Source organism: Xiphias gladius, chromosome 15, assembly GCF_016859285.1.
Source record: "Xiphias gladius isolate SHS-SW01 ecotype Sanya breed wild chromosome 15, ASM1685928v1, whole genome shotgun sequence".
Taxonomy (NCBI): Eukaryota; Metazoa; Chordata; class Actinopteri; order Istiophoriformes; family Xiphiidae; genus Xiphias; species Xiphias gladius.
The window spans coordinates 28,419,936-28,447,374 of record NC_053414.1 but is presented as its reverse complement, the minus strand read 5'-3'; the positions used below and the strand labels follow the sequence as shown (position 1 = coordinate 28,447,374).

The following is a 27,439-nucleotide window of genomic DNA, read 5'->3' as shown; positions in this document are numbered from 1 at the left end:
ATACTTAAATCATTAACCAAAGTATTGCAGATGGAGTATAGAAGATGAAGGGAAAGTGAGTGCACTAAAAAAAGTAAATCACACCACTTCAAACTGCTTTTGCATCACAAAATAACACCTGGAATCACTGATTGATGATAGTTTTACAGTGTAAGAGTATCTAAGGGTAGAGTTTTCCTATAATGACAAAGACCAGGCCCACAGGTTCAATAAATTCACACTCAACCTTTACCTCCCACAATCTATTGAAATTACAAGGATCTCTGACGATAATACTTCCCACACTGTATGTAAAGTCTGGTCTTGAGCAGATTACAAGCCAAAGGTGTGCAAAGCAGAATGCCCCCCACCCCCTCCCAACACTCCCACTGCCACCCCTACAAGGCAATTGGACAACCACAGACTCATGCGGGTAGGTGCTGGCACACCTCAGAGACAGAAGGGGAAGAAGGGGGAGCAAAATACCTGGTTTTGGTTCTCATGAAGGCTTTATAATGGTGAGACAAGTGCCAGCAGTTGAGGTGCCTGAGGCGTGCAGAGGGAAAGAGCTACAGCAGGGGAGTGTGCACCATTGAGCCTCAGCCAGAGAGAAATGGAGAGTGTGAAAGACGGAAAGTTCGTATTACTTTAAAGCCAGCAAAAATATTCACTTTACAATCAAACTTAAAACTAAGTAATTGTCCTTCAGGGAAACAAACCTACAACTTTTCTGCTTGAAACAAGAGAAAGTAGTTCTTGTTTGTATGTACAGTATATTTGTGTACATGAAAACAATGTATTGTGTGTATATTAATGTAAATACCTGATTACAAGGAAAAGCCTCACCACTGCCTGAGGAGTAGTCAAATTTGAAGATGATTACAAGAACGTATTTCCCTCTGCTCGTCACAACAAACAAACAGTCCGGTTCTGAATTTAACTCAACAAACAAGAACCATATGCCCGTCTTTCTTCTCCCATCATCCTCTCCCGCCACCCTCTTTTCCATGAGAAACATGTAAATACTAAGAGCCAGAAACACATGTTGTTAGTCATAAAGCTGCAAATGTAACCCCCCCTTCCCTCATTTTTCTCCTTCTCTCTGTTCCGCCCCCAGCCTCGACCTTCTCACCCGAGAAAAAAACCCGCAAGACTGAGGGAGAGAGGGAGAAAACCTAAGGAACAGGAAAACAACAAAAAACAAGAACAAAGAATGTTGGAGGGGATCACAGCATTGGGAAACTGACTTAATTGCCTGTGTGTGAAAAGCAAAGGAGAAGAGGGACAAGCTGGCGACAGGGAGGCAGTAGAGAAAAACAGACAGAACTGCTGTGGGCTCCTGCAGATTGCAAAGCCATTTCCTCACAATGGTTGCCTCTTGTCGAGCCAGGGGGGGTATGTTGGCCCATCAGAAAGTGGCATGTGAGATGAAGATTACAAACAAGGAAAGACAGTGCCCCTACAGTCCTCATTAAGAGATGGCTGAATTGTGCATTTGTCCATTAGGTTGTCCGAGACTAACAGATTCCCTCAGAGGCTGCCATTTTGTGTCCGCAACTTTCTGCCTTCTCATCCTACTTAGTCCCTTCCCATCATCGTGCCCGATTAGCCTAATCATTTGTGCTACAGGGATAGTTATCTTCCTGGGTGTTAGATGAAAATGGCTTGCAGCTGGGTTTTGTACAGCTCAATCTCTAACAGGTGCTGGGCTCTGTGGGTAAAGAGTAAACAATGGCGGCTAAGCCCCGAGCTTTGCCAGGCAGAGCGTCTACGATGGGAAACAGTCAGGCTTGAAGGCTCATACACCCACAACCCAGGTGGTTTTCAGAGGTTCATTTAGGCATATGTAAACCCTTGGTGTGGTTTAACTTGTTTTGGATGGTGAAAATCAGTGAAAAAAATCAAAGGAAGGTTTAGATCATTTTAGCCACTAAACGGTGATCTGGTTTCCATCCAAGCTGCAGGGCACAGACAAGAGATAGAAGACTGTGGCTTCATGGGATCATGAAACAAGATATTATATATATGCACACTGGAATTTCACATTTATTATTATATTGACTGATTTGTTGAAAATCTTATGTTCCCCCTTTGCCTTTCCTCTTCATAGGACTCCATTTCCGCGAGAGTCACATGACCGCATCACATGACAGAGGCTAGTTTTTATCCCCGTGGTTCCTGGGAGGCCTCCAAACCCAGAGTGGCCTCACCACTTTTCCCACAGCCGTCTGGGGAATGGACTGCGGACCTGAAGGTATGTGTGAGGCACAACACTGAAGCACTATGGCTGTCTTAGGATAAAAGTGCAGAGAAATTCCCCAGTTTCTAAAAAAGAGCTCAGTTCAATATTGTCAGTGGTAGCCACACCCAAGCAAGACATGTATGGATGACAATGACTGGTTGCTGCTGCAGGTTCTTTGTGGTTAATGTCGGGGTCTTGGAACATAAACTGCTTTTTGAATCGGCTTGAGCTGTAATTTGGAACATATCTTGTATACATAACGTGACTTTATCAACGCTCAGTGTATACTGTGCTATAATTCGATAAATTCTGGTCATCTTAAACTACCAAACAACATAGGAACGGAGTAATTTACAGCTCCAGAACATATAGGTGTACATGTGCAGAGCAAGAGCAAAACTGAAACGATTTCATTGTGCACTTTTGAAATGTGGGGTGAGTGGAGCTAAACTGAAGTGATAATGTGATGATAGTAAAACTAAATCACAGACTGGCTAGCCAGCTCCATGTTATAGGCTATATTCACACCTAACAAAATAGAACAAGAACAAGCACATCAGCAAAAATCTAATGAATATGACTATTCCTTTATTTAAATGGCTTCTTCTTCTTGACATCTGAATGAGAATTGTGGTTTTACCTTTATCCCAGTTGTCTTTGCAAGTTAGCTTTTGCACTATTGATAGCAGAATAATATTTTTAAAAGGGAGTGTTGAACAATAACAAAGGGGGAACCAGAATCACAGAAGCAGCCTTTATCTGTATTGGATTTTAGTCTTAAGTCTTTTCTGACCCCAAACTCCAAACCAGTTCTCTGTTTGCATACCGGGCTGCCTCAATGTACCGTGGGCCAACAGGTTAACAAGACTCATGGTTGCCATATCTTCACACATTTTGCATACTTTGTGTATGTACAATGGCCCGAAGGGGACTAGGTTGAAGCATTCATGTTAAAAAACACAACTCTCTAATCACTGTATTTTTAGAAATGCCGCTCCCAATATTCAGGATGGTACAAGAAAAGACAAGAGTCTGATGGATTCAAAATACACCACACACCCTCCAAACTGAGGCCACAGGCGAAGCCTTTCGAGGGACTGCATTCCGATGGGTCACTGAGGAATGTGAACAAAGTTGCGTGCCATGACAAACTCATGTTATCGGATCATTTGGCCTTTCTGAAGATCTAAACAATGGCGGTCCGACTGGTGGTCAACATAGACCAACTTTGGGTTGCATGGCATAATTCTATCTCTGTTCCTCCTCTTGAGATCTGAGAAAGATACCGTCCTGTGGTGTTTACTGACGAAAGAAGACTGCTAAATGGAGCTGTGGTTCACCAATCTGTAAATATGGCCCTTGCCAGCCAAATTGTTCCCCTTGTTGACAGTGGTTTGGGCCCAAAGCTCTATCTTTCCCAAAGAACACAGGCTTCCCTTGGGGGTGGTTTGAGACCTGACAGGGGGTAGTTAGACAAAATAGACAATGCCTATCCACCGCTGACATAGAGTTGGCAGAGGTAGAGAGAAACGGAAAGAGATGGATGGATGCTCCCAAAATAAATGAACAAAAGTTGTCCAAAAAGAGTGCTCTTAAATCAGAGCAGAGAGGGCCAGAAAGCTATTATATGCTTTTTCTCCTTTGATTTCTTATGGGCAGTTTGTGATTACTGTAGGCACAGAACTGCTGGCCATGAGATAATCAGTTTTATCCACAATTTCTCCAGTAATCTGCTCATAATTTGAGTAGAACAGTTCTTGACCTGGACAAAAAAAAATAAAATCAGGTCCACTTACTAACTCTTTTGAGAGCTTTCTGAAGCTGAAAACAACCATCTTTAAATAGAGACGGGTTACAATCTCCCCCCGAAGTTCCATATTTAGGGCACGTGATGACAACTGAGGCACTTTCATCCACAGATGAAGAACATCAGGTGTGGTTGAAAGCTCCAGAGCTAAGCTGATAATTTATATATATTATATATTTTATAATTTATGGACATAGTCCTTTAATTTTCAGAGGCTCATCAAGATATGATTGAGGTCTACACTGAAGTACCTAATTGTGTGTGTGTGTGTGTGTGTGTGTGTGTGTGTGTGTGTGTGTGTGTGTGTGTGTGTGTGTGTGTGTGTGTATAAATATATATATACACACACACACACACACACACACAAGTTTTTGGTTTTAATGTTGTGGCTGATTGTGTATATTTGCAGTTGCATAATGGATAATCAATCAGTATTCAGGTGTCTTTTCGCTATCAGTTTATCATGCATACATCATGAATTATAAACAATTTCCCATAACAAGTTGATAGAAAATGGGTTTTTATCAACAGTAAAGACAGAGTCCTTTTATATCTTGCATCATCTATCTGTTTTTAACCTCGTATCTTGAGCACATCATCTTTGAATGCCAGATTTCTTTTGGGTAAAGTCAGTAAAAGGAGGAGAGTTATGTACTTGCTCAACAGGCAAACATGCTAGTCAAGGTTATGTTGAATCTAGATATTCCCTTCAGATAGCAGATACCCCCTCAACACCCTCACACCCACATACACATCACCCTCACAACAGAATGACAGAGAAACAAGATAGTTCAGGGAAGCTGGAAAGATAAGTAAACTTGACAACACAAGAGAAGGGGAGAGAGGGTGAGTGGATGGGAGAGACAGACAGCCAGACTGGAGGAGAGAGGGAGAGAAAGGCAGAGACAGACAGAGAGAGGGAGAGAGAGAGGCAGAGACAGGTAGAGAGAGGGAGAGAGAGAGGCAGAGACAGGTAGAGAGAGGGAGAGAGATCTTCAGCAGTGCCAGCCGAAAGAGGATCAAGGTGGTTTTGGATGAGTTTCAGAGGTAAGCTGCAGTTAAAGCCCCCAGCTTGGACTGTTCACACGCAAATGCCAAGCCCCACCGCACACATCATGAAAAACGAGACAACATTCAGGTGTTTGGTGACAGGAAAGAGCACAGCATCCACTGTTTAGGGTTCGCTTCAAGAATGCAAAGGCAGTATTATATCCTTCCATCATGTGGAGCAAGTATTCTCATATTACACTTTGTGTGTTTTCCGTCAACTTGATATTAAAATCTACTGATTGATGTTCATGTTAACAGATCATTTCCACTGCATAAATGTTTCTTTGAGTTTCTGTGGTGACAATGTTGCCGTGGTATGCTTAGACTAAAAAAAGTATTTATTTCTTTTTAAGTCCAAATCGTATATCTGTATAGTTTAATAATAATAGATGGGAAAAAATGTAATACAAAATCCATTTGAGGGTTGTATTGGAAAACACCATTTGCAGTGAAAAACACTCTTGAACTGTAGCGCAACAACTTTGTTTGTCCCAGCGACAGCAGCGAACAATTAAAAGGAGCGCACGGCTTATTTCTTAATCATTTTCTTTGGGACCTGAGCGGTTCACTTCTCAAAGCAGAGTAGCCAACAGAGGATGACGCGTGACCATTAATTTCTCTATAAAGTCTTCGGCTACCTTACCCTGACTACTTCTCCTGTCAGTATCATGTGTCCGATGTGTTATGCCTGCTATCCTCAAGTGTAGCGGAGGGAAGGACAGAGTTGGTTGACAGAGTTGGATGAAAAAGTGTCAAGAAAGAGGTACATGGCTAAGCAGGGGAAACGTACACTTGAAATTTTTTACAGGCCAAAAGACAGAAAAAATTTTTTTGGGGCAATGATGCACCTTGTTCTAACCACTTGAGCTTCTACTTATAAAAACCCAACTTGCTAACACATGCAGCATATCAACTTTATATGGTGATAATGTCTCACGTTTGTATCATTTGACTAGTATTATGGGATGCCGTGGGCTAAATCTAGCATGGACTTTTCAACATGCTTTGAATTACTGATTGCATTTAGGATTCAGTGTAACCTCAATTAGCATCCATCCAATATTTGGATCAAAAGAAGTTAAAATTCTGCAAAATACTTGCTCAGAAGATTCCCTGCAGGTACAGTGCTGCAAAATCAGTGCAAACCAACAGTGTTAGTTAGGAGGATGAGACACAACCTAATGTATCTTACTTTGAGATGCTTGTGACTTATGGTGAGTTAACAGACACTGGTTTGAATCTTTTAACCCAAAGGTTTAACATGCAATGGCCTCCTAACCACTGCCAGCCTCCAGTCAGTCCATTTGACCCATCTTTTCGATTACTCACCTTTCAGTCATTAAAGGGAAATGAAAGTGAACAATCCAACTAGCTTTTCTCAGTTTCACTTTCCTTGTCTCTGTTCAACCCCTCTATCTGGCACCGGGTTCCAATGTTTATGCATTTACTGAGATTGCTGGCGGGATTGTCAGAGAAAAAGGAGGGTTTATTTTTTTTTCTTTTCTCTCTTTCTTTTTTTTTTTTTTTTCCTGTGCAATCTCTTGCCTTCAGAAACCATTAATGCCCATTCAACATCAACATCAAGGCACAGCTTTGATGTCTATTCTGGCAACAGACCTCTTTCTTTCTCCGCTGCCTGCTGCTCTCTCTCTGTCTCTCTCCTTCTCTCTATCCCCCTTTATCCCTTCCTCTTCGCCTCGCTCACTCTTTACGGTTACTGTACAATCAAATAATTAAACGGATTGTCGACAAAATGATTTTACCTGGCAATTAAATATGCAAAGCGAGTCGGCAGGCAGTGTATGAGAAGGCGATTAAAAGGGGGCCCACTGCAAATCTACAAAGGCTTCACCAGCACAATAGGCAGCAGCCCCTGCCTGCCTCGCACACTAGCTTAGCCTGGGGAGTGACTGGTGCCTCTTTATACCAGTTTCACACAGCCATGTTTACAATAGCCTCAACCATGCTATGCCAATTACCACAATGCAAGGAGGAATGAATGCAACTGTTTGGAAAAAGACAGGGATGAAGGTAGTGGGGTATGGGACATATAGGGAATACGGGGCCATTGGGAAAGACAAGCGAATGCTGCCAATGAAATCAAAGTTACACTGCAGAAATATTCTCCGTGGATGAAAAGGCACTGTGAAAGAATGGTGTGCTTCAAATTAAAATTTAAGTTAAAGGAGTCGACAGCAACAAATGGAAGTCAAGTTACTGTGAAAACAGGAACTTCAGAAGCTATATGGAACCGGCAATGCACTTCAACAAAGCACCTATTAGGACTGGAATGCCATGGAAAAGCTGAGAGGAGATAGGGGGTGGGGGGTGAGCTCCTGATGTGCAAGAGAGGGAATGCAACAGTCAATGTCCATCTATCAGCGCTTTGGTGGGGAAAAATGCAAGCAATTTTCCTGGATAGGTTTCCCTTCAAAGCCAGAGCCCCAAGAGGCTGTAAAAATAGAGTTGGGGAGAGGCGGGGAGGGTGGGGGTAGAAGGGTGGAGGGTTACACCTGCCCTGTTCTTGAGAGTTCAACAGAAACTAGCTGGTTTGGCCTGATTAAACCCTCCTCATTGTAAAGTTTAGACCATGAAGGAATTGATTTTGAGGTTTGGGCTCTATGTAATGCATTGATTATGTGTTGAAGTTTCACGGCTCTGCGCCTTTGATGAAAAGGGTCTGGGAAATGGATCTGCTATTTGTGGTGTTAAAAATACAAACTGTTCTACTGCAGAAATTATTTTTTCATGTCAAAAAATGAGTACGTATGTGCTTTAAGAAAGAGAAAAACCTACAGTATCTCATCGATGTGACAAGCATTGGCGGCTTGTGTGTTTTTCTTCCTTTTTTCGCCATATTGCCAGGAACAGCTATCAGGGGAGAAAGAAATGAGAAAATCATTTTGTGGGAAGTGAGAGCTTGTCAGTAATGACTGTTGTTATCTTTGTTACGTTGCTACCTCTGCTTTTGGCCAATTGAAAGTCTCTTTTTATGTCAACAGTTTGAACTGAGCTGTTCAAGTGAGTGAGTCTGCACACAGCAGACAGCATCGCGTTCCCCAACACTGAATTATTTCCTGATTTTTTTTTTTTCTTCTTTTTTCCCCCCACTGCTGAAATAAAGCCAGATAATTGAGGCAAACATGGCTGGGCCCTCTGATAGGGGATGCAGGGTGCTTCATTAATGTTTGTGTTGACTGTCAGAGAGTAGCGCTGGTCCTCGTTGCTCTTTAGTAGGACCAATTAGCCCATGCCCCCATTTCCATGCTTAATGTCTCTCATTTAAGTGTTGAATACAGAACCCACACATTTAACCACTGAGGGCCTGTAACGCATCAAAAGCTTTTAGTTATGTCTGTTTACACTGTGAATTAACAGCGCATATTGAATTTACACTTTATTTTTTTCAACAATTCATCATTTTTCAGGTTTTCATTCTAGCTGTTTTTGAAACTCCTGTGGGAAGTGTATACAAGAATTAATTTCAATAATCATTTGGTTTAAATGAAGTCATTTCTCTATCTTCAGTCTGCATTGTGTCCACAGCGCTAAAATATTTTACTTCTTTAATAGTGACGATAACATTTTATGTTCTTCATTACTGAGGAAGACACAGAGGTTATAGAGAAGGCAGATAGCTGTCAAGAATCATTTTTGCAAGTATTTAACAACAGGTTCCAAACACCTTTCTTGCTTACCAAAATCTTACAATAGCTTGTTGTAGTGTAATTTCCACTATCCAGTATTTCTCATCATTTAGGTAAAGTGTTACATTTCTCATTGAGCAGCTGATACTGATGTCTTTTAGTAGGTTTTTTTAAGGTTTTGCTTACCTTTTCCAGTATCCCTTTAAAAAGGAATGTTACAAGGACCCAAGCGTGATATTATTAGTATTATTTTAACTACTCAGTCCATGAGTTATGCTTTTCTAGATTTGTACATTTACCAGAACCCCCGTATCTATCATAATGTGTTTATACATTACCAGCTGTCCCAGACCAATCCACATTTATGACTTCCTGAAGTGGACTCTCCAGTCCGTTCTTGTCACCAGAAAAAAATGATCTAATACCAATGCTGGGAAGTTTGTTGTGCAGTATGAACTGGCCATAATATGAAAAGGTATGTTGACATCGAGAGGTGCAGGGAAAGTAAGTATCTTTGTATCATGAAAGAAACAATTCCAGTCACATCGGCTTTCATTTGAAAAATATAAAACTTTAATAAAGGCTACATCTCTCAATAATTACAATAATTATAGGTCCATGTAAATCTTTAAATGAAACTCTTTATATAATGTATAATTTACAGTTTAGATAGAATGAAACAAAACAAAAAAGGCCGTGGTGTAAAAACAAACAAACAAAAAAAAAAAAACATGATTACAGGATATTATTAAAAGCATAAAAATATCTTTTCAACATAAAACCCTTCTGAGAATCAAGGGATATATATTAAAACCCTGAAACAGGGTAGCACACGGTATGGCATCCATGTAGGCACAGGTGCTGTACTCATAAAACACCAGCGATAGTGTGTTTGATGTGTGTACTGTTAATGTGTGTGTGTGTGTGTACTCTATGTGTGCATCACATGTGTCAGTATCCATACTTCAGAATGCATAATTACAATGTATACAGGAACTCTGCTATATACGATGTTACTGTAACAACATTCAAAGGATATCGGAGCCATAATTCTTCAATGTTTGCTTTTTTTTCCTTTTTTTGTGTTTTTTGACACGCTAGCTGACTTCCTTAAAAAGTCTTTATCAATGACCCAAACTGGTTCTTGTAAGCACAAATTATTTTGGTGTGTGGGCTGTAAACACTGCCATTATTAGATGGTACAACTTGTGCTCCAGGTCTCCTCTGTGTGTATATGCAACTTTTTTCACCCCCCCCCTCCTGTGCAATGCCTGGTTTACAAACAAAGGCACAACGAAAAAGATTGAGCTCTGTCGCTGGACTGAGAGAAACAGATAAAGAGAGGGAGGGGGAGAGAACGAGGGAACGGAAATGCTAGCGGGACAAACTTAACATTACAAACTATCAGCAGCATTTAAGACTGGGATTGCCCATAAGGGTAGTGGAGGGAGTGCGCCTCGGACAAGACCACTGCTTAGGTTGTTAGTTTGGGTCAGACGGGGCTACAAGGCTATGGGAGGTGCTAGGCTAGTGTCACATCCTTTGTGTAAAGTAAAAACAAACAAAAATAAACACTAAACAATATCACCACAGTATTCTCCCAACATTCAAAGCAGCTTGCCCATTGGCTGGAAATAGGGAGGGGAAGGACCACAGGTTTAAGAAGACATGGGAAGGGAGAACAGGGAAAGGAGTGGGTTTTTTCAATAAATACTTAAAAACTTTCAACTCATGACAAAAAGCATCTATATATATAATACATGTATATATACATATATGCATGTATGTATATGCACACGTACAGACGTTTTTGTAACGATGTTGGAGTGTAACTTTAAGAGTAGGTTGGTGGCACTGCATCTTCAGCGCCCGCTAGTCTGTTGCACTCAGCCGGAAAACCGGTGTGAATGCACCATCAGTCTCTCATCACATCACAACAAAACAGTCATCTACATCTTCAGTGGTTATATTCAAGAAAGGGCGGCGCCTCCCCCCCCACTGGCCTCCCATCATCATCATCATCATCATCATCCTTGTCTTGGCCTTTAAAAGTCTGTTGTGTCATTCCCTTGTGTTTCTAAGGCTGATTGGCTGAGAAATTCAGGGAGGGGCAGCACCTCCTCTGGATTCGGTATACTTCATTGGCTCGTCTTCCTTCAATCACTCCTCTTGTGCTGGATATATTAACTCTGTTTAGCTTAATATTACGAAATAGAAAAAACAAAACAAAAAAGGAGTCCAGAGTGTTTTTTGTTAATTACATAGAGTCTCTTGCTCAAGTTTTTAGGGACAGTTTAGCTTTTGGTTGGACAGGGAAGGGCATTGGTTGGTTGGCAACAAAGTGGCTTTTAGTCCATCCTTTCCACCTTGCCCAGGACCTTGCCCTCATACATGGGCAACACGGTGGCATCCTCCCACACCTCCTCGAACACGGCACCACACTCAAACTCATCACTTGCCTTCTTGAAGTAGTACCTAAGAAAGAAAAACAAAGAGAAAGGCTGTGATTAGAAAATGTTGAGCGTAGGTGTATGTGAAAAAAACAAAAATTGAACTCAAACGAAACCTGACAGACTGGCAGCAGGAGTGCATCTGATACATTTTGTGTTTTAAACCTTTTTGAGGCACCTACACAACTACTTCCATATACACGCTCGCGCACAACTCCCTTTAGTCCAAATCAAACACAAACGCACACACTCTGAGAGCCAGAAATGGATCCTACTCAAAACAACTTAGTCATAGCCTTCAATGCCATCCCTGCACACTTCAAAGGCAGAGCCTGACTCCACATCACACTGCTGCACAAACAGAGCTGAACCCTCCGTTTAAACACTCCCTGTAATAATTCAAGTTGCTAGAAAACAGCCTGTTTGTGTGTCTGTGTGTGTTCATCCATGTGTGCCTGTCTCCTCATCCACTTGTTCATCTTGACTGCTGGCCATTCTACGGATGCCTATTTGTCCTGCAAGGTGTTATTAAAGTTGAAGGGTTAATTAGAGGCTTTCTTAAGCCCCCCCCTCTCTTCAATAGTCCCCCCCCCGTCCTTCTCTGAGTCTCCATGACTTCTAATTGGGCTGGCTGTCAAATGAAGGGCCTTTCTGTCACACAGGTTGACATTTCAGGTGCCTGAAAGTCTGCCTGCGACTGCAAGACCAAACTCCGCTGCTTGCACATAAATACACACATCCCATGTTTCTGTCTTACACACACCTGCCATCACAGACAGACACACACACACAAAAACACACTTTGGGCAGCTTTCCGATCACCAGCCGAGAACAGAGGAAAAAAAGAGGGAGCAGGAAGAGAAAAAAGCGGATGCAGAGATGAGGCCTTTCCTGGCTCGGTGACTGGGTGTGATAGGTTGGATGCAGGCCGAGCCTGAGGGGCTTTAACCTGGGAGGAGGAAGGGTGGCGACTGCTTAGACAGTCTGCTGGAGGTCACGGGTCACCTAGCTAGCCCACTCTTCTTCTTCTTCTCTCAAGCAGAGATAACTCCCAGGGTTAGCTTGGTCCCAGTGACTGTGAAGTCTCCTGGAGCTCCTAATGATTTCTCCTCTCTACTTTAAACCCAGCAAAAGATCAGCGGGAGGGGATTTAATGATAAGCTTTGTAATGGAAAAATGCCTCATTTTGCCCATGTCTGCCTGCGTTCAGAGTACAAAAAAGAAGAAAAAGGGGGGGTCTGTTTTATCGCTCAGCTCAGAGTCATTCAAATAACACATGTAAGGAGGGGCATTCTAAACTGTACACATACTGTTTTATTTTCCATGTTGACTGTAATTACACACAAACGAAGGAGGACGTTGTGTTACCACGGCTGCAAGACTCTCTACTCAAGTGTGCAATGATGTGACAGAGGAGTAATGGCTTTGTTTAATGATATGGCGTTTCAGCAAACTTTTCCTCTGGTGTCTAGGCTTTGCTGGGCAGGATTTAGCCTTTTCATCGTCATTAGTACAAACCAAATAAATGCATTATCCTTCTAAATTTAACTGGCTGGATTTTTTTCAATGCTACATTTCACTCACAAATAGTTCAAAGTCATCACTTTGCTTCAGAGAGAGAGACAGAGAGAGACCGACGGAGTCTTTCCATTGGAACATGTTTTATGTGGCAGGATTTTTCTCTCTTCGCAACATCTGGCACCAATATCGTCTGGCAGAGCCACGGCATACTGTTCTCCATTGTACCGCTGCCATGTCCAAATTAACCAACTCCACACATTCTGTTGCCATTGAAGCCAGTAGCTTCATCCACCTCCCCCTTCTCTCTCACTCACTGAAGAGTTACAGGATAGCAGGGGTGCAATGACTTGTTTGCAGGCCGCCTTCTCTCTCTTGCCTAACAAGCAGATGTGGCCGTAATCTAATGTTGATGTCATGAGCACACAGGCTTTATGTCTTTTCAGTTGCATACAACCTACGCAGTACTGAAACGGTTACTTAATAAAGCTACCCTGGACTTCCTTGACATTGGGGTTCCTGATTTAAAAGTTTTCATTTCTGACTCCAAATTTCTTCGCAATTATATTTCAAATTACCTTACGAGTTCTTGCGTTGTTTTGGAATTTTCCTTCATCATCTGACATTGACAGGAGGTCGTGTTGTCTGTTATCAGTCATTAACAGAAGATGTTGCTTGCGGCATTTGATTTTAATGCCTGATGCAATAGTGTGGAGGCCTCACAAAGGTCTTTGTGCACAAAATAAAATGGCCCAGGCTTCAAAGCCATATTTATTAAGGCTGCCTTACCATGGAAATCAGTACCAGATGTCAGAACCCCCCCCCCCCACACACACAAAAAAAAAAAAAAAACACACACACACTACTCTGAATACAGTGGATCAGCCCAGTTTCTTTTCAACTATCAGGCTCCAGTATTTCACACTCCCAGTCAGCAGACAATCACATACAAGTACAATAACAAATGCACATACATACACAGATAGGTAACCCCGCCCATCCAAACAGTTGTGAATAAACATCTATCCATGTATGTGCTAGCGTACTGTAATCTGTGTGCTGTGGATAATATTTACCGGTAGTTGCCTTTCTTGCTAAGCTGCTCCTTGAAGTGTCCCAGGGTGAGGCAGTGGGTCTTCATCATGCTGCGATAAGGAATCTCCTCACCACAGAAGAAGTAGGTGACCACTAATTCTTTAGACCTGAAAATGCAAAATGAAAAATGGTTTCAACAGCTGCACTTGTAGAAGTCAGGGTATTGAATGTAGACAAAGAATCTCTATTATTAATTAAGGATGCCAACAGACAGCTCGCCCACTGAGGGTCATCCAATTAAAACTAAAAGAGGCCTCACAGCCAGGTGGCTGTAGCTTAACATCAAACACCTACCCCTTTCAACAACAAATGTATGAAGGGGGCCGATAAATTTTAGTTACCAGGGGCTACTTAACACATGTCTGTTGGTTCCCAGTGGTGAGTGTGTGTGTTGCAAGACGTGTGGGTAGTTAGGATTCCATATTAAAGCATGTTTAATCTTAAATGATTAGAAAGCGAGAGAAGAGGAGTTCAAAGACATAGCTATGCTGACTCACAACATCTCTCTTTGAAGGAAATTGCAAGAAAATCTGTGAGGAAGAGAGCGAAAACACAAGCTCGGAAGGAGAGGGAACGTTCAGAAAAGTGTATGAGGAATGAAATCTGGAAAACTAGAAAGCAACTGAGAAAGAAAAAATAGCTGTAGAAATAAAGTGAAGATTGTGTTATACATTAAGGAAGCGAGAAGTAAAAGAAAACACCCGTACTCGTCTGCTTGGAGTCCAGGGCTGGCTAGAGGGCTGCCTCCAGTGGGGAAGGCAGCTGCTGGATGGCTCCTGTCTCTCTGAAGGCTACTGGCTGCTGTTGAATGCCTGTCAAAATCAGCGATCGATGACTTATCAGTATTCACATCAATATGAAGAGAATACAACTGAACATCATTTACACCATATTCTGACATGGTAAATCAAAAGTGGAAGATGGGGAATATGTATAATTGGCAGTTTTGGTTTTATGTGTAAGAGTGTCCAAGTTTGCCTACCTCTGTTTTGGTGGCTTGGAAACCTCTTCTAGTCTGCGGCAGGCCTCCTCTAGCTGTGCCAGAGTGTTTGGTGGGGGCAAGGGTGGCATGGCTGGGTCCTGGATGAACGGGTGGCCCGGGTGGTGACCACGGAGGTGAGTCCCACTACCGATGCCACCTCCACCCCAAGAGTAGTGAGTCCGACCAGGCAGGGTCTTGGAGTCGAGCGGACTAGACTTCTTCAGGCCTTGAGTGCTGTTAGGATAAAGAAGGGTCAGTATGTAAAATGAGCTGTGACCTCAAGACTCTGGTGTTCTTTGGTACAAATGATGTGGTGATTCCTCGAAGAAACTTACCTGTGTGGCTTATGCTTGCCCTGCCTCTCACTCTCTAGGATCCACTGCCAAACATTCTGAGAGCGGTCAGTGGCATCTAGGGGAAGGCGTGGTGAAGACATGCCCTCATCTGAGGCCTTGACTGGCCGTCTGGACAAAGTGCTGCAGCGACTGGAAGGAGAAGGAGAGGCATGTTGGGACCAGAGACTGACCAGCTTTACCACTTGGAAAACTTTAGGTAGTAAAGATAATAGGTCTAATGTACAATGCTGACTGACAAACGGTGTAGGCAGAGCTCAGAAGTAACACTCACGCAGGGGTGAAGTCAGAATAATTGGCGCCCCCTGGAGGGCAGAGGCACTGCACGCGCTGAGCCGCCTCGGCCTCGATCTGCTCCTTGGGCTTCGGCCCAGCGTGGTGATGGTGGATGTAGTGATGGTGGATGTGCTTTGTGGACTGTCTGCCTGTCATTATAACCTTGGCGGCCCCAGGATAAGCACCAAAGAAGGGCCCGTGGCCAGAAGATACCATGGCACCCGTCCGATCTGGTGAGCGTGAGCGCGGTGAGTGCCGAACCACACCTGGTGACTGGCAGCCAGGTGTCTTCAGGACACGGGATAGGTGCTCGTCTAAGATAGCCTGGGGGTCTTCCTCGCATTGACTGCCTGATGGGAGCAGAGGGTGATGGAGGGAGGTGTTGCTGGCGAGGTCGCTGCTCTCCTCTCTTTCCTCCTCCTGGACAGGCAAGGAAAACAATAAAAAAAGTTAAGGCAATGGACGAAACATTCATACACAGTCACATGTGGGAGAGGCAGCAAGCAGAGGAATTTATGTCTCAACTTATACCAACTTATATCTATCGTACTCTGAAGTCAGTGAGAGCAAACGCCTGGATAACTTGATTTGAGTTTCCTTTTTGCTGCACTGTTATCTTCACTAACAGGCTTTGGGTGCACTTCATCTATAATGCAGAGTGTGCCTGTGCTTCACAAAGAGACTGGCACTACACATACTCAGCAAACGTGCCACTGGAGAGCAGCTAAGTGCTAACTATTTGAAGGAACTTCCAAGTGTGTCTAGAAACATAAGTTTGAAAGTTTCTCCAGATGAAATAATGGAGGACAGAGAGAAAAAGGGAAGATGTTGCTAAACCAAGACAGACTTTCAAATCCCTTGGTCTTTTCCCTTTTCTTCGACATGCTAAAGATGGCATAAAGGCTTTTGTAGTGCAATATGGTACCATCGTTCCATGCTAACTTGGATACTAGTTAGAATTTCAGTGCGGCAGTCATGCCTAATGTGGAAGTTTTGGGCTGTTTAAAAGAGGTTTGTGTGAATCCATACCTCCTGGATCTGCTGCAGCCTCTCCTCCAATGAGCTCATGGTGTCCTGCTCTCGCTTCAGCTTCTCCAGCCTGGCGATGAGCTGGGCAGCAAAGGCTGAGGGCTCAACAGGAGTCATCTCCTTAGGCAGCCGGTATGTCCTCTGTAGGGTAAGCAACACATTGGAAAGGACACTTTAGTGTGTGTGTTAGTGTAACTGCTTAGTGTTTCTGACAGATGCAATATGGTGCATTAATCCATTGCCCCTGCCCTAATCCTTTCTTGTTCCAAAAAGCCGGCTACTATTCCAAAAGGCCTAATCCAGATGCCCTTGCCCTCGAGCTAACCCAGACCTTCTCCGCCGCCCATCCCTCCCCAGATATTCTCATGCCCAGTGCCCTTGGCAGTGCCAGGCTGCTGGGCGAGGAGGAGAGAAGGGGGTAGTGATGGTGGGGTAGCAGTTGGTCTCGCTTGGAGGGGAGGCCCCCTGCCTGCACTCTCTGTAGCCCGACCAAGCCATCAGCTAGGCAGCCTCTGAAGTCAGCACACTTCAAAGGGCCCTTGTCAAACATCAAACGCACACTAGGGGTGGGAGGGACACGCAGCTTTAAATCTCCAAATAAAAGCCAGATATCGACAGAGAAGAGAGAGTAAGGAGAGCAGTAGAAAAAAGGGAGAAGGGGACAAAATTAACAGCATGAAAAAAGAGGAAGAGGATTGAGATGTGCATTTGTGAAGTGGCAATGGTGGCAGGGAGAGAGCAAGACAGAGGAGGAGGGAAAAGAGGGAGGGAGAGGATAGAGGAGTCAAATACTAGGAAGATCTGAGGGGAAGTAGTAATTTATTTCCTGGCTGCATGCAGGGCAGCTCAGAGGTACTCTAGTCACATTATCCTCCTTTTTCTTTAACTATATGCATCGGTTTCTCTCTCTCTCTTTCTTACTTTTTGTTATTTGGCACACTAGCTTTCTTGATTTTGACTCTTTTTTTGTTGTTCCTCTCATCTCTTTGTAGACACGATGAAGGGAAGAAGAAGAAAGGCAAGCGGAGCTGCTGGCAAAGGAGCGCCAGCCCTGCACGGGGCCCCTGCTGCCTGGGGCTGGTGCATCATGGGAGACAGAGCCATCTCCAAATCAGGAGGGAGACATTAAAGGAGTGCAAGTGGGAAAGGAAAAGAGAGAGAGAAAAGACAGAGAAGAAAAGAGAAAAAAAGGGGGAACAGAAACACTGTCAAGTGCATACACAAACACACACACACACAAAACTCTTCCACACACACATACCTGTGTTTGGATATGAAGACAAAAGAATTTCATATCTCTTTTCTTGTCTCAAACAGATCCACCTCCTAACCTGTGTCAGTCTGTTCTAACTCAGTTCCTTAAACCTTCCCACGACAACTTTAGCAGGTCAACAAAATCTTGAATTCAAAGCGCATACACTGTCTGACCCAAATACTAATGGGACCATCAGGGTGGGAATAGAGGAAAGCGGAATTGAATGGTGATGTGCCTCCTATTCATCTGCTGGGATGTAAATTTAGCCAGTTCGAAGAGTAATCTGAAGTTATGACAATTTATGACACTACAGTTACTGAGATGGAATACAGAGATTACTACGCAAGTTTATATTTACAGTCCTACAGAAGCTACTGGGATGGTAGGAAAGAAGGGGCTTGAAACAGCTGAAGAAGAAGTGAAGTTGTATGTAAATCCTGCCTTTCATTTACCCCGACTTTTATATGAAAATGAGTGAGGGAATGAAATATAGTATTCTGTCACAACATAAGCTCTAAAAATAAATAAATAAATAATTAAAATAAAATAAAGCACAACTCCTCGAGGGAATCCGGACCCAGTTGTCTGTCAGCGTGTAAAAGTTTGAGTTTAGCTGATTACAAAAAAGGAAACACTGAGACAGGAAGTAAAACTTAAGGAAGTAGGACTTACAGGAAAGTGGGGTAGCGTAACCTGGCCATTGATCTTGACACTGCGATGCATCTCTCTCTGGAGCTGCTTCTTGGTGCCAAGCTTGTATGGAGGAATTCCATCTCTGTAAAACCAAAGATATTATAGATTTACATTAAAAAAAAAAACCGGACAGTTTTTCTTTCTTATTCATAAATTACTTATCTATTATAACCAACTACCCAGTGGATGTTATTTTTGATGATTTACTACTACTCTGTCAAGCAGGTCACAATATTTCCACACCAATAGTTAGTGCATTAGCACCATTAGCCAATCTTTGTGGAGAAAGAGCCCTTAGGAGGCAGTTTATCATTGAAGTGACCGACAAGGCACCACCCAGTAACCACCCACTAGGCACATTACAGTTAAATCAAAAGGCCAGGGAGCCCTTGAAGCCAAGGCAACAAAAACACACATAACAAAACACACCAGAACAATGGGAGAGATATGCTAAACATCCCTACAGGCTTCAAAAGAAGAGCCCCACTGATAAGATTACATCAGTCCTTGTCAACTCTGACAGGAGTTGTTTAACAAGACTAGGTCAAAACCTAGTATATGGCTGGACCGCCCTTTTATCTGTTTCCTTCTCTCCTACTCTCTGTGCTCACGTATGCAGTATTTTAATACAGCCAAATTCCCAATAAAGCTGTTCTCATTCACATGTTTTTCTGTTTCTGCTGTCAAACAATGGAACAAGTATGAAATAGGGACTGAAACACGGGTCATTAAGACTATATTAACCAACAGTCACTTCCAAGCCATTTCCAAGCTGCTGCTCTGCACTGCTAAAATCCTGATTTTATAGCTGTGTCGTCTGACCAAATCCCCACACACATAAGCTAAATACAATGGTTGTGTTGTGATTTCAGCTCCATTTACTTGTAAAATGATCACTCAGAGAGAAAGTTAGAAGCTCATTCACGTCTATGCAGCTGCTGTGCGGGCAACTGAATGAGATGCATAAGATGTGTGCCTGTGGAGGGAAAGCCCGACCTTGCGCTCCCAGGGCAATACTGGCGACTCTCTTCTATGGAAAGTAGAGAAGGTTTGTCAAAAAGTTGCTAGATTCGTCGCTAGGGGCTATTGTGAAGAAAAGTCGCTAAAGAGGTCTGACAAGTCTGTAAATCTCGCGACAAAGGTGCTAAGTTAGCAACACTAAACGCAAACGCCCCCCTAATGATGTAAAAGAAACTTTTGAAAGAGCAACGGACAGTGGGGAGACTTCAACATTCGGCCAGCCAACCAATAGTGTGACTTCAGCACTCAGTCACCTGGCATTCGGCTGACCAATGGTGTAACTTGATAACTCAGTCAGTCAGCGGCATATGCGTGTTGCCCCGCTGTTGCAGTCCAGCCAAAAAGCAGAAGAATTTGCACTAACCTCAGTAACTGGTTCAGGTCAGAACCTACAACAGGTTAAAGCAATCTAGCAAATGCTGCTTAAGTGCTGCTGGCTTTGTAGCTCTGATATATTAATATGAAAATGGAGATGTAGCTAGGAATACTAGTAGTCTCAGGGCAATTAGGCATTTATTCTGTGAATCTTATTCTCCATTTTTTATTCTGTGTCTGCTAGCTTTTCCAGTCAGCTGCCACTTAAGCTGGGCCAATTATCTTGGCCATTTTGGCTGCTCAGAAGTGTCTGACCTAGCCCAAACGCTACTTTTTCTGCTGCCTCTTTGAAATCTCACACTCATGCACATATGCACCCACTGCCATCTTCGTTTGGCAAGCGCTCTGCTGTGAGCCTCTGATCTCAGCAACATCAAAAGGCTGGTTTGTAAGATAAGGTAATGTTTGAAGTTGGTGCAGCAGCATTCCCCAGCGTCCAAGTAAATCCATAAATAAGATATAAGCAAAAAGAGAAAAAAATCCCCCCACCCTTTTCTTCCACCCCCTTCCCAAATCCTCCTCTTCTTGTTCTTTATCTGGGAAATGAGATGCAAATTTGCAGTGTGCCTGTTAACCACTATAAAAGGACACACTAATCAAATTGTTCCCTCGAATGAGAGAGGAAGAAGTTGTGTGTTTTCTTTTTATTAAAATCAGTTAGGGGTAGAGGGGACAAGGACAGGAGAGATCTCTGTGTCAAAGACCCGGGCGATAACTACTAAATAAATATGACTTTGATGCTGTATGATGCTGTTCAACAATGAACAGATTTCTTCTTTATTCATCTGAACAAGTTCTGCAAATGACATTTGAGAGTGACATTGACCAGAAGAATCAGATAGTGGAGCCACACTGCCAATGAGTGAGGCCTACTACCAAAATCAATGTTTCACAAACTGTACCCTTGAGACTACAAGCCACCGTCCCTCAAGGCACAGGAAGAAACACAGGAAACTCTTCAAAAGTAAAACTCAACAACCCAGAGGAGCTTGTGCAGTAACAAGAACCCCAAACTTAGCAGCAAAACATCATTAACAAACAAAGCTTGCCAACTTCCCTCTCACTAACTATGTTTTATCAGTCCAAACAGTTCCCACCCTGGCGAACCATGTGACGGGTGGGTGCTTTGTCCAGGTTGGGGAAGAGAAAACAGCCGTGGACTCTTTCATGGTTTCATGGGCTCTTACTTTATGGGGATCTCCTATTCAGTTGTGCAAGTCATTTTCAAAGCAGCCAGCCACCCTCTTATCCCCCTAAGCTCCCCTCACCTAACAATAGGCTGAAAGCGATTCAGTTAAGCCCTTTATACTCCATGCACTTTATTTTCTCACTCCCTTGCACTTCGAGCCTCACCACTCCTGCTATTGGCTCTGGAGGCTGGAGGAGAGAATCTGTGGAGGGCTGGGTGGGTGGAGGTGATTTTTGGGGGTGCCCTAGTCTGGCCAGGGGGAGTTCCTTATGCCTTGTCCCAAGGTCTAGAAATGAGTAACCCCTGTGAAAGCCTCGCAGACACATGATCTCAGCACGCCACAGAGGCCAGTGGCAGGAAACCGACCCACCATGTGAGTAAGCCTCCTTTCATTTGGTGCCAACATTTTTCAATGAGTTTGTCTTGAGGCCCGAATGACCATTTTCCTCCCCCTCTCCTACAGCTCTTCAAAGGGAAAAAGCGATTAGATAATATGAAAAAAACAAGTCTGTTGTGGCAGAAGGCTGGGATGGATACATTTCAACTTTGAGGAAAATGAGGCAACGCCCCCACCCACATCAAGACGTTCCCATTTTTTCTCCCTCTCCTCCAGCCTCTTCTCAGAATATACTTCAAAAGGTCTTTAGACATAATGACTTTCCCAGAGTTATCTCCCTGGAGGCCACAGCAACAACTACAGTTTAATAGAATTACCTGGAGTCAATCATAGAGGATAATTAAAATACATTACAGACCATTATTTTGCAACAGTGCAGTCCTCTGGCCCAAAGAAAGGCTGAGTCTGTAAAACTACAAGGCCAAATGTTTTCTTCACACCCCGGGACGTTTTCCTGGAAAGGTGTTGACTGAACTCTAGTCCAGGCACGTTTACATACTATGGAAATAATAAAATTCAACGAGCTTTGGCCAGGTTCAGCTGAATGGAAATGAGCCTTTTGAAAATGCTACATTATCTCCAGAGCAAGCTGGGTTGAAATTAAAGTGACCAACCAACTTTTTGATTTCAATAAAAACTAAAAACACTTACACACTACTGTCTGTCATGGACATGGAATCATCTGTCGTGGCATCACTGGAGATCTCACTATCGTTGGCACTGGTGGCAGGGGCAAAAATGTAGCCAGAGTTGACAAAATAGGGACTGGCAGGGTCTCCTCGACGGTGAGACCTGTGAGAGACCCAGGAAACATGCTTTACTGAGATGTCAATTAAGGCTGCGGTACAGAGACAGTGGACAGAAGTGACACAGTTTGATAAAGTTTATTTTCTCTGTTTCCTTCTTTTATTAACTTTATCAGATTTTAAAAGCAAACATGACAGCTCGGAGATTGTTTTGTTTACATTCTCTGCAGATTTGTGTAATTAAGAGTCACTTTCACGAGACTTTGGGGCCTGAGGAATGTGACAAGTGTTAGAGATGGAGCCATGGGTTTTTTTTTCGTCTTGCCTCCGCCTCTCTTAACATGCCGGGGCATTGTGTGTGTGTGTGTGAGTGTGTGTGTCTGTGTGTGAGAGAGGAGGGGTGGTGAAGTAGGAGAAGTGAGCAGCTTTGCTGTGTGAATGAACAACAGCATTTCCCTTCTTTCTCTCTTCTGCTATCTCTATACCATTACTCCTGCACTTTTCCATTTTTTTTCTTCTTTACTCTCCGTCACTTTCTCTCACTTCTATCCCTCCTTTTTTCAATCATCCAGTCTGGGGCCCCTCCTTTGCCCACTCTCCCCTGCTTTCCTTTCCAAAGTCTCTCTCTCTGTCTTTCTACTCTCTCCTGCTGTGTTGCATTCCTGTTCCAGTGGTGAAGGGGGTGGACAAGGAAGAGGGAGGGAAGAAGAGGAAGGGGGAACTTGAGCTTTAGAGAGGGAGGGAGAGATGGAAAGGGGGAAGGAGGGCCCCTTTCTTTATGAGAATGCCTTCTGCTGGGAGTGCTGAGAGGAGAACCCCAGCATGACTAAAGCCGTAGGCCCCAAGCACAAACCTGACCTTTGGAAGGTCCGCGCAAAGAGTCAGGTATTTAGCACAGCTGGGCTCTCTGCACCCCCTGATCTCTTTCTCCATCTCCTTTCTTTCTTTCATGACCCCCCCCCTCCTGTATTTCTCCCTTCCCCTCCTCTTGTGTCTCCCTGTCTCCCTCCAAAGCATGCTTGGTCTCTGTCAGACAGATTTTCTTTTTCAAAAATGGGAGATAAAAGTGCTGGACAGAAGAGAAAGAGGAAGGAAAACAGTGACACACACACATACACACACAATCTACGGCAAAGTGGTTTCTGTGGTTGAAGCTGCGGAACTGGGCTGAGGATGTGTTGTTGTTGTGTTTTTCTATCACTTTGGAGTTGAATATTGGAGGTTTCTCAAAAAGAGGGAAAAAAGAAATCTGTGCAGTGGCAAAATTAGTTCCACATGTTTGAGATGGAAATTGGTTGACCTAAAGAAATGGTGAGGGGCAAGGGGAAAGGGGGAGAGCGCGGGTGACGGAAGGCAGAATGAGGGGACTCTCTCCCTCCCGCTTTTCTTTTAGTGAAAAACAAGAATGCAGGGAAACACACCAGGAAACCAGGAGATGCCGACATGTCAACAAACTGTGTGCTTATTGGTTCCTGACTCAACACGATCACTTTGAAGCAAATTAGTGCTATCATGTTATCTGACATCTGCTGACACTCAAGGGAGTGTTTAAGTTGAGTTATTGGACTTAATCAATTAGTTTTTACGCTGTCATTAAAAAAAGTCATGCTGGAGACCATTTTAATCCCTAGTCTCGCTTAATGTTTGGTTAACTTGACAGGGAAAGTATGGATTATCTATAAACTTTATTTTCCTACCAAACCAAATATCAAGACATTGTCAAACTTCTAAGTAATAATTGTGTCCAGATGTGAGGATAAAGTAGCTGAGCTAAAACCTTTCAAGTGCCCTTTGATGCAGGCTCATGCATAAAATCCAGTTTTGGAAAATGTTCCTGGCTTGAAAAGATTTCAGCTGTTGGACAATGTGTAGGACAAGTTCTTAAGATAAAAGCCCAAATGATTTCCACAAACAGTTCTGCTCTCATCTGTGACCAAGAGAACAATATCTCCGCCTGGCATAAGACTGACTGACTGCACTGCAAGTTCTTTTAACTCTGTATTAGCATCACTCTGAGTTGGGGAGATTTTGTGACAGTATACGATAACTGTATGGCATGGGTGAAAATACAGCATAACTTTACAATAGCATCATGGTGTTTTACGTAGCTGTAACAGTCATGAGACTCGGTGTCTGAATTTGTGCCTGAACCGGAGGAAGGGTTTCAAAGCACAGGAAACTTGAGCAAGCCAGCAGAGGGCTGCCTGCAAGACACCATTTACTTAAAAGGAAGGCTCAGATCCATTGATGTTTTGTACCCACCCCGCCCCTCCACCCCTTCAACCCCTTGGCTAACTGCAAGGCAGGAGGGCACAAATATACAGGCATGTTCCTCCGAGACCCTTTGATCAAGTGCCTTTATCTCTATCTTAGGCATTTGTAAAATAACTTCTAACTGCCACATATTCAGGGTAGTTTAACTAATGACAAAAAGGTGATCATGAAGACGGTAAGCAATGCTCAAAATAACCAACACGCATTAAGATGCAATAACACAGGCATGCATTGCTAGGTGAGCGCTGCTCTTACCTGCAACTGTTCTCCAGGACTTCAGTTGCTGTCCGGATGGTAGCAGTAGCCCTCAGGGTTTTTGCAGACAGTCCAACCACAGACCCTAACGTTTTTGCCTTCAGGTCATTACAACTCCATTCCTCTTCCTCCATCAGAGGAGGAAGGTATCCGCACATCAGCTTGAGACTGCCGAGACCGCTGTGGTTCATGTAAGCTGCGTTCTCGCAGCCGGTGCGCACGTATTCGAGGTATATGTCAGAGGTCAAAAACATCTGGTATGCATTCTCTTCCATGTTGGACTGAATTTCCGTCTGTGCCTGGTCAAACATGACCGAGTCTATCTGTTGTTTCTTAATACTATCCCTTATGAAGGTCTTGGTGGCGGGTTTCAGCTGCTTGGCGACAATACTGTTGTTCTCGATGTACCGCTTGAAAATAACTTTGGCAACTCGCAACGTTTTGGTATCCTTTAAGTCCATTTGCCTGAAGCCGTTGCAGGCGAACCAAAAGTCCAAAGTGTCCACGCAATTCTCCCGCTCCAAAAAGGTCCTGAAGAGGTGAGCACCGTCTTGGTCGCCCAGGAGAAAATGCAGAGACTTGGTCCACCGGACTAGGGGCGAGTCCGGAGACGCGCTGCCCTCTGGCTCCCCGAGTCCATCCTCGTTCCTCCGCGGTGTGGAGCCGGGAGGCGCGGCGGCGGGGGTATCTTTAACCTTGTTTTGGGCTCTCATTTTGGCAGATCTGCTGGGGTTGTAGCATGACGCCTCTCCCTCCTCCCCCGGTACCGGAGGACGAGGAGCATCTTCTCGGAAGCTACTGTGGATGTGCTCCGTAAGCGCCCTGCTCATGGCTCCAGCTCCGGTTGCCGTGTGAGAGTGCCGTCGTGCCTCCACTGAGCTCCAGCCTAATCCTCCTCACTCTCTAAAAGCAGCGGGGGAGCTTCTTAGCTCCTCTTCACTCTGAAACACAAAGTATTGATCTAATCAAAGCCAGATCCTGCTGAACTTCAAAGAAAGACATCAAGTAAACAGTCCCTTTCAGAAACCCTCGCCGGGTTCACAGAGAAAGGAAATATGAAAGGCTTTGTTTCGTTTTATTTATCTATTTATAATCTAAATGAGAGATCAACTGCAGCCTACATTCTGAACGTGCATTGATCTGTCACATCAAAAAACATTTTACAAGAATAATCATCTCACACAGCCTCATTCTTCACCAAAACCGTGTTCTCACAACTGTGGCTTACACGTGTTTTCCTAACGAGTCCATGTCACGGGCTTCAACTCCAATTAATTCCCAATCTGTTTCGGACGACCGTACCCTGCCCCCGTCTGCATCTCACACGCACACACCGATTCGTTTCCACTCGCAGCCTACACTTGTCCTCGCCGCCTCAGAGGTGTACAGACGAGTGGAAATGTATCTGATCTGCACCACAATGACCCTAAACGTCGTAATGTACGAGAGGTAAGAAGCCCCGCGGGAAAAGCTCGTCGCTCATGCGTAAATGTAAGCCATCAATCGCCTTAATATCTGCCCAAAAAGGCTGTTACAGCACATTATTAAAGTCACAGCCCCGGCAACGTGTCTGAACTACCAACACGACAGATAGACTTGTTATATTTGGAGTAAAAGCTCATCCAGCACCTGAGAGATTTAATCGGAGCCTCGCGTCGAAACTACAGAGACTGCAACATTGCTCCGCGAAACGATGCGCACTTAAAAATGGCATAAACTGTGTGTTTGGCAGTTACAAATGCTACACACTTATTTATACAGTCTCAACGGGCAGTTTAACTCTGCAGTGTAATATAAACGATTCTAAAATCCACTGGATGAAGGCTGAATAAACGTGCGTAAAACAACATACCATCGCAGAGCAGATCCAACCAGAGCAAAACCCGTTAAAAAGTTGAACTATTACTCCATTTTAAGTAGAGCCGAGTACAGTCCAAAACTCTCCAAACAGTAATCCAGCAAAAAAGACAGAACCGACGATGGACTGATTCGAGCCTGTGCCGTGCCACATGTGTCCTCTCTCTCTGCAATACAACCGCTGTAGTTTAATGTACCCTGTCCCATTCAACAACTGACCTCAGAGTAGGCAGGCTCAGTCCCTATGTAGTTCACTGGGGGTGTCAAAATCTGGAGGAGGTGAAGGAGGGGGTGGAGGGGAGCTCTGACTGAAGAATGCATCCCACTTTTTTCCCAGCTAGAAGACGCACCACCCGACAAATATTCAGTTTTTATCTGGGCTACACATTCATACATTCATGTGCGCGCGCGCGCACACACACACACACACACACATACACACACACACACACACACACACACACACACACACACACACACACACACAAATAAGCTTCTTATCTACCTCACCGTATTTCTCGCCCACAAACAAGAAACATAGCCCGCATTTCTCAACTTCAAAGCTCAGCAGCAGCACATCAAAGCGGCCAAGAGAGGGGGCCTGTGGAACAGCTTTCCTACAACTTACCATCCATGTACCCGAGTCGCCTCACTGATTAGAAAACGTGAAAGTAAAGTAGTCCAACAACAGGCTGTGCCTTAAACCGCCCCGGCGCTCTCCTGCGTCCCGTAATGTCCTATCACGTCGGATAATTTTAATGCAGCCGCGAAAACAAGGGAGAAGCTTTCTCCTCTCGACTTTTCTCCTCAGGTAGTGTTTCAAGAAGTCACGGCAGGCGGTAGAAATCCTCCGGGCTGTTCTTAAACCAACTGGGCTGAGGGTTTAACTGTGGACTTCAAAGTGAAGAACCGCTGCTCTGGTCCCGGAAGATACATAAAAACACAGCGTC

General features: G+C 43.9%; 1 protein-coding gene and 1 long non-coding RNA gene across 5 annotated transcripts; one reads left to right on the top strand and one right to left on the bottom strand.

Annotated features, from left to right (window-relative positions):
* Positions 1–1,717: 1,717 nt before the first annotated feature.
* LOC120800792 lies at positions 1,718–18,987 on the top strand. The gene is made up of 4 exons (XR_005709015.1): positions 1,718–1,796; positions 2,090–2,233; positions 15,144–15,322; positions 17,421–18,987. It is a non-coding gene; the product is annotated as an uncharacterized LOC120800792 (long non-coding RNA).
* Positions 9,426–27,439, bottom strand: LOC120800791 (axin-2-like). Of its 4 annotated transcripts, none has more exons than XM_040147149.1 (11): positions 27,118–27,439; positions 24,633–25,573; positions 22,009–22,149; positions 18,356–18,458; positions 16,429–16,569; positions 15,398–15,819; positions 15,106–15,255; positions 14,771–15,004; positions 14,496–14,600; positions 13,770–13,895; positions 9,426–11,200 (listed from the first exon to the last, which is right to left on the bottom strand). In XM_040147149.1, exons 2-11 carry the CDS (start codon positions 25,460–25,462, stop codon positions 11,074–11,076), a joined length of 2,379 nt encoding a protein of 792 aa, XP_040003083.1. In that variant the 5' UTR covers positions 25,463–25,573; positions 27,118–27,439; the 3' UTR covers positions 9,426–11,073. The 4 variants fall into 4 exon arrangements, with proteins under 4 accessions (XP_040003083.1, XP_040003085.1, XP_040003084.1 ...); XM_040147151.1 differs by lacking the exon at positions 27,118–27,439 and adding an exon at positions 26,709–26,769; XM_040147150.1 differs by lacking the exon at positions 27,118–27,439 and adding an exon at positions 26,485–26,681.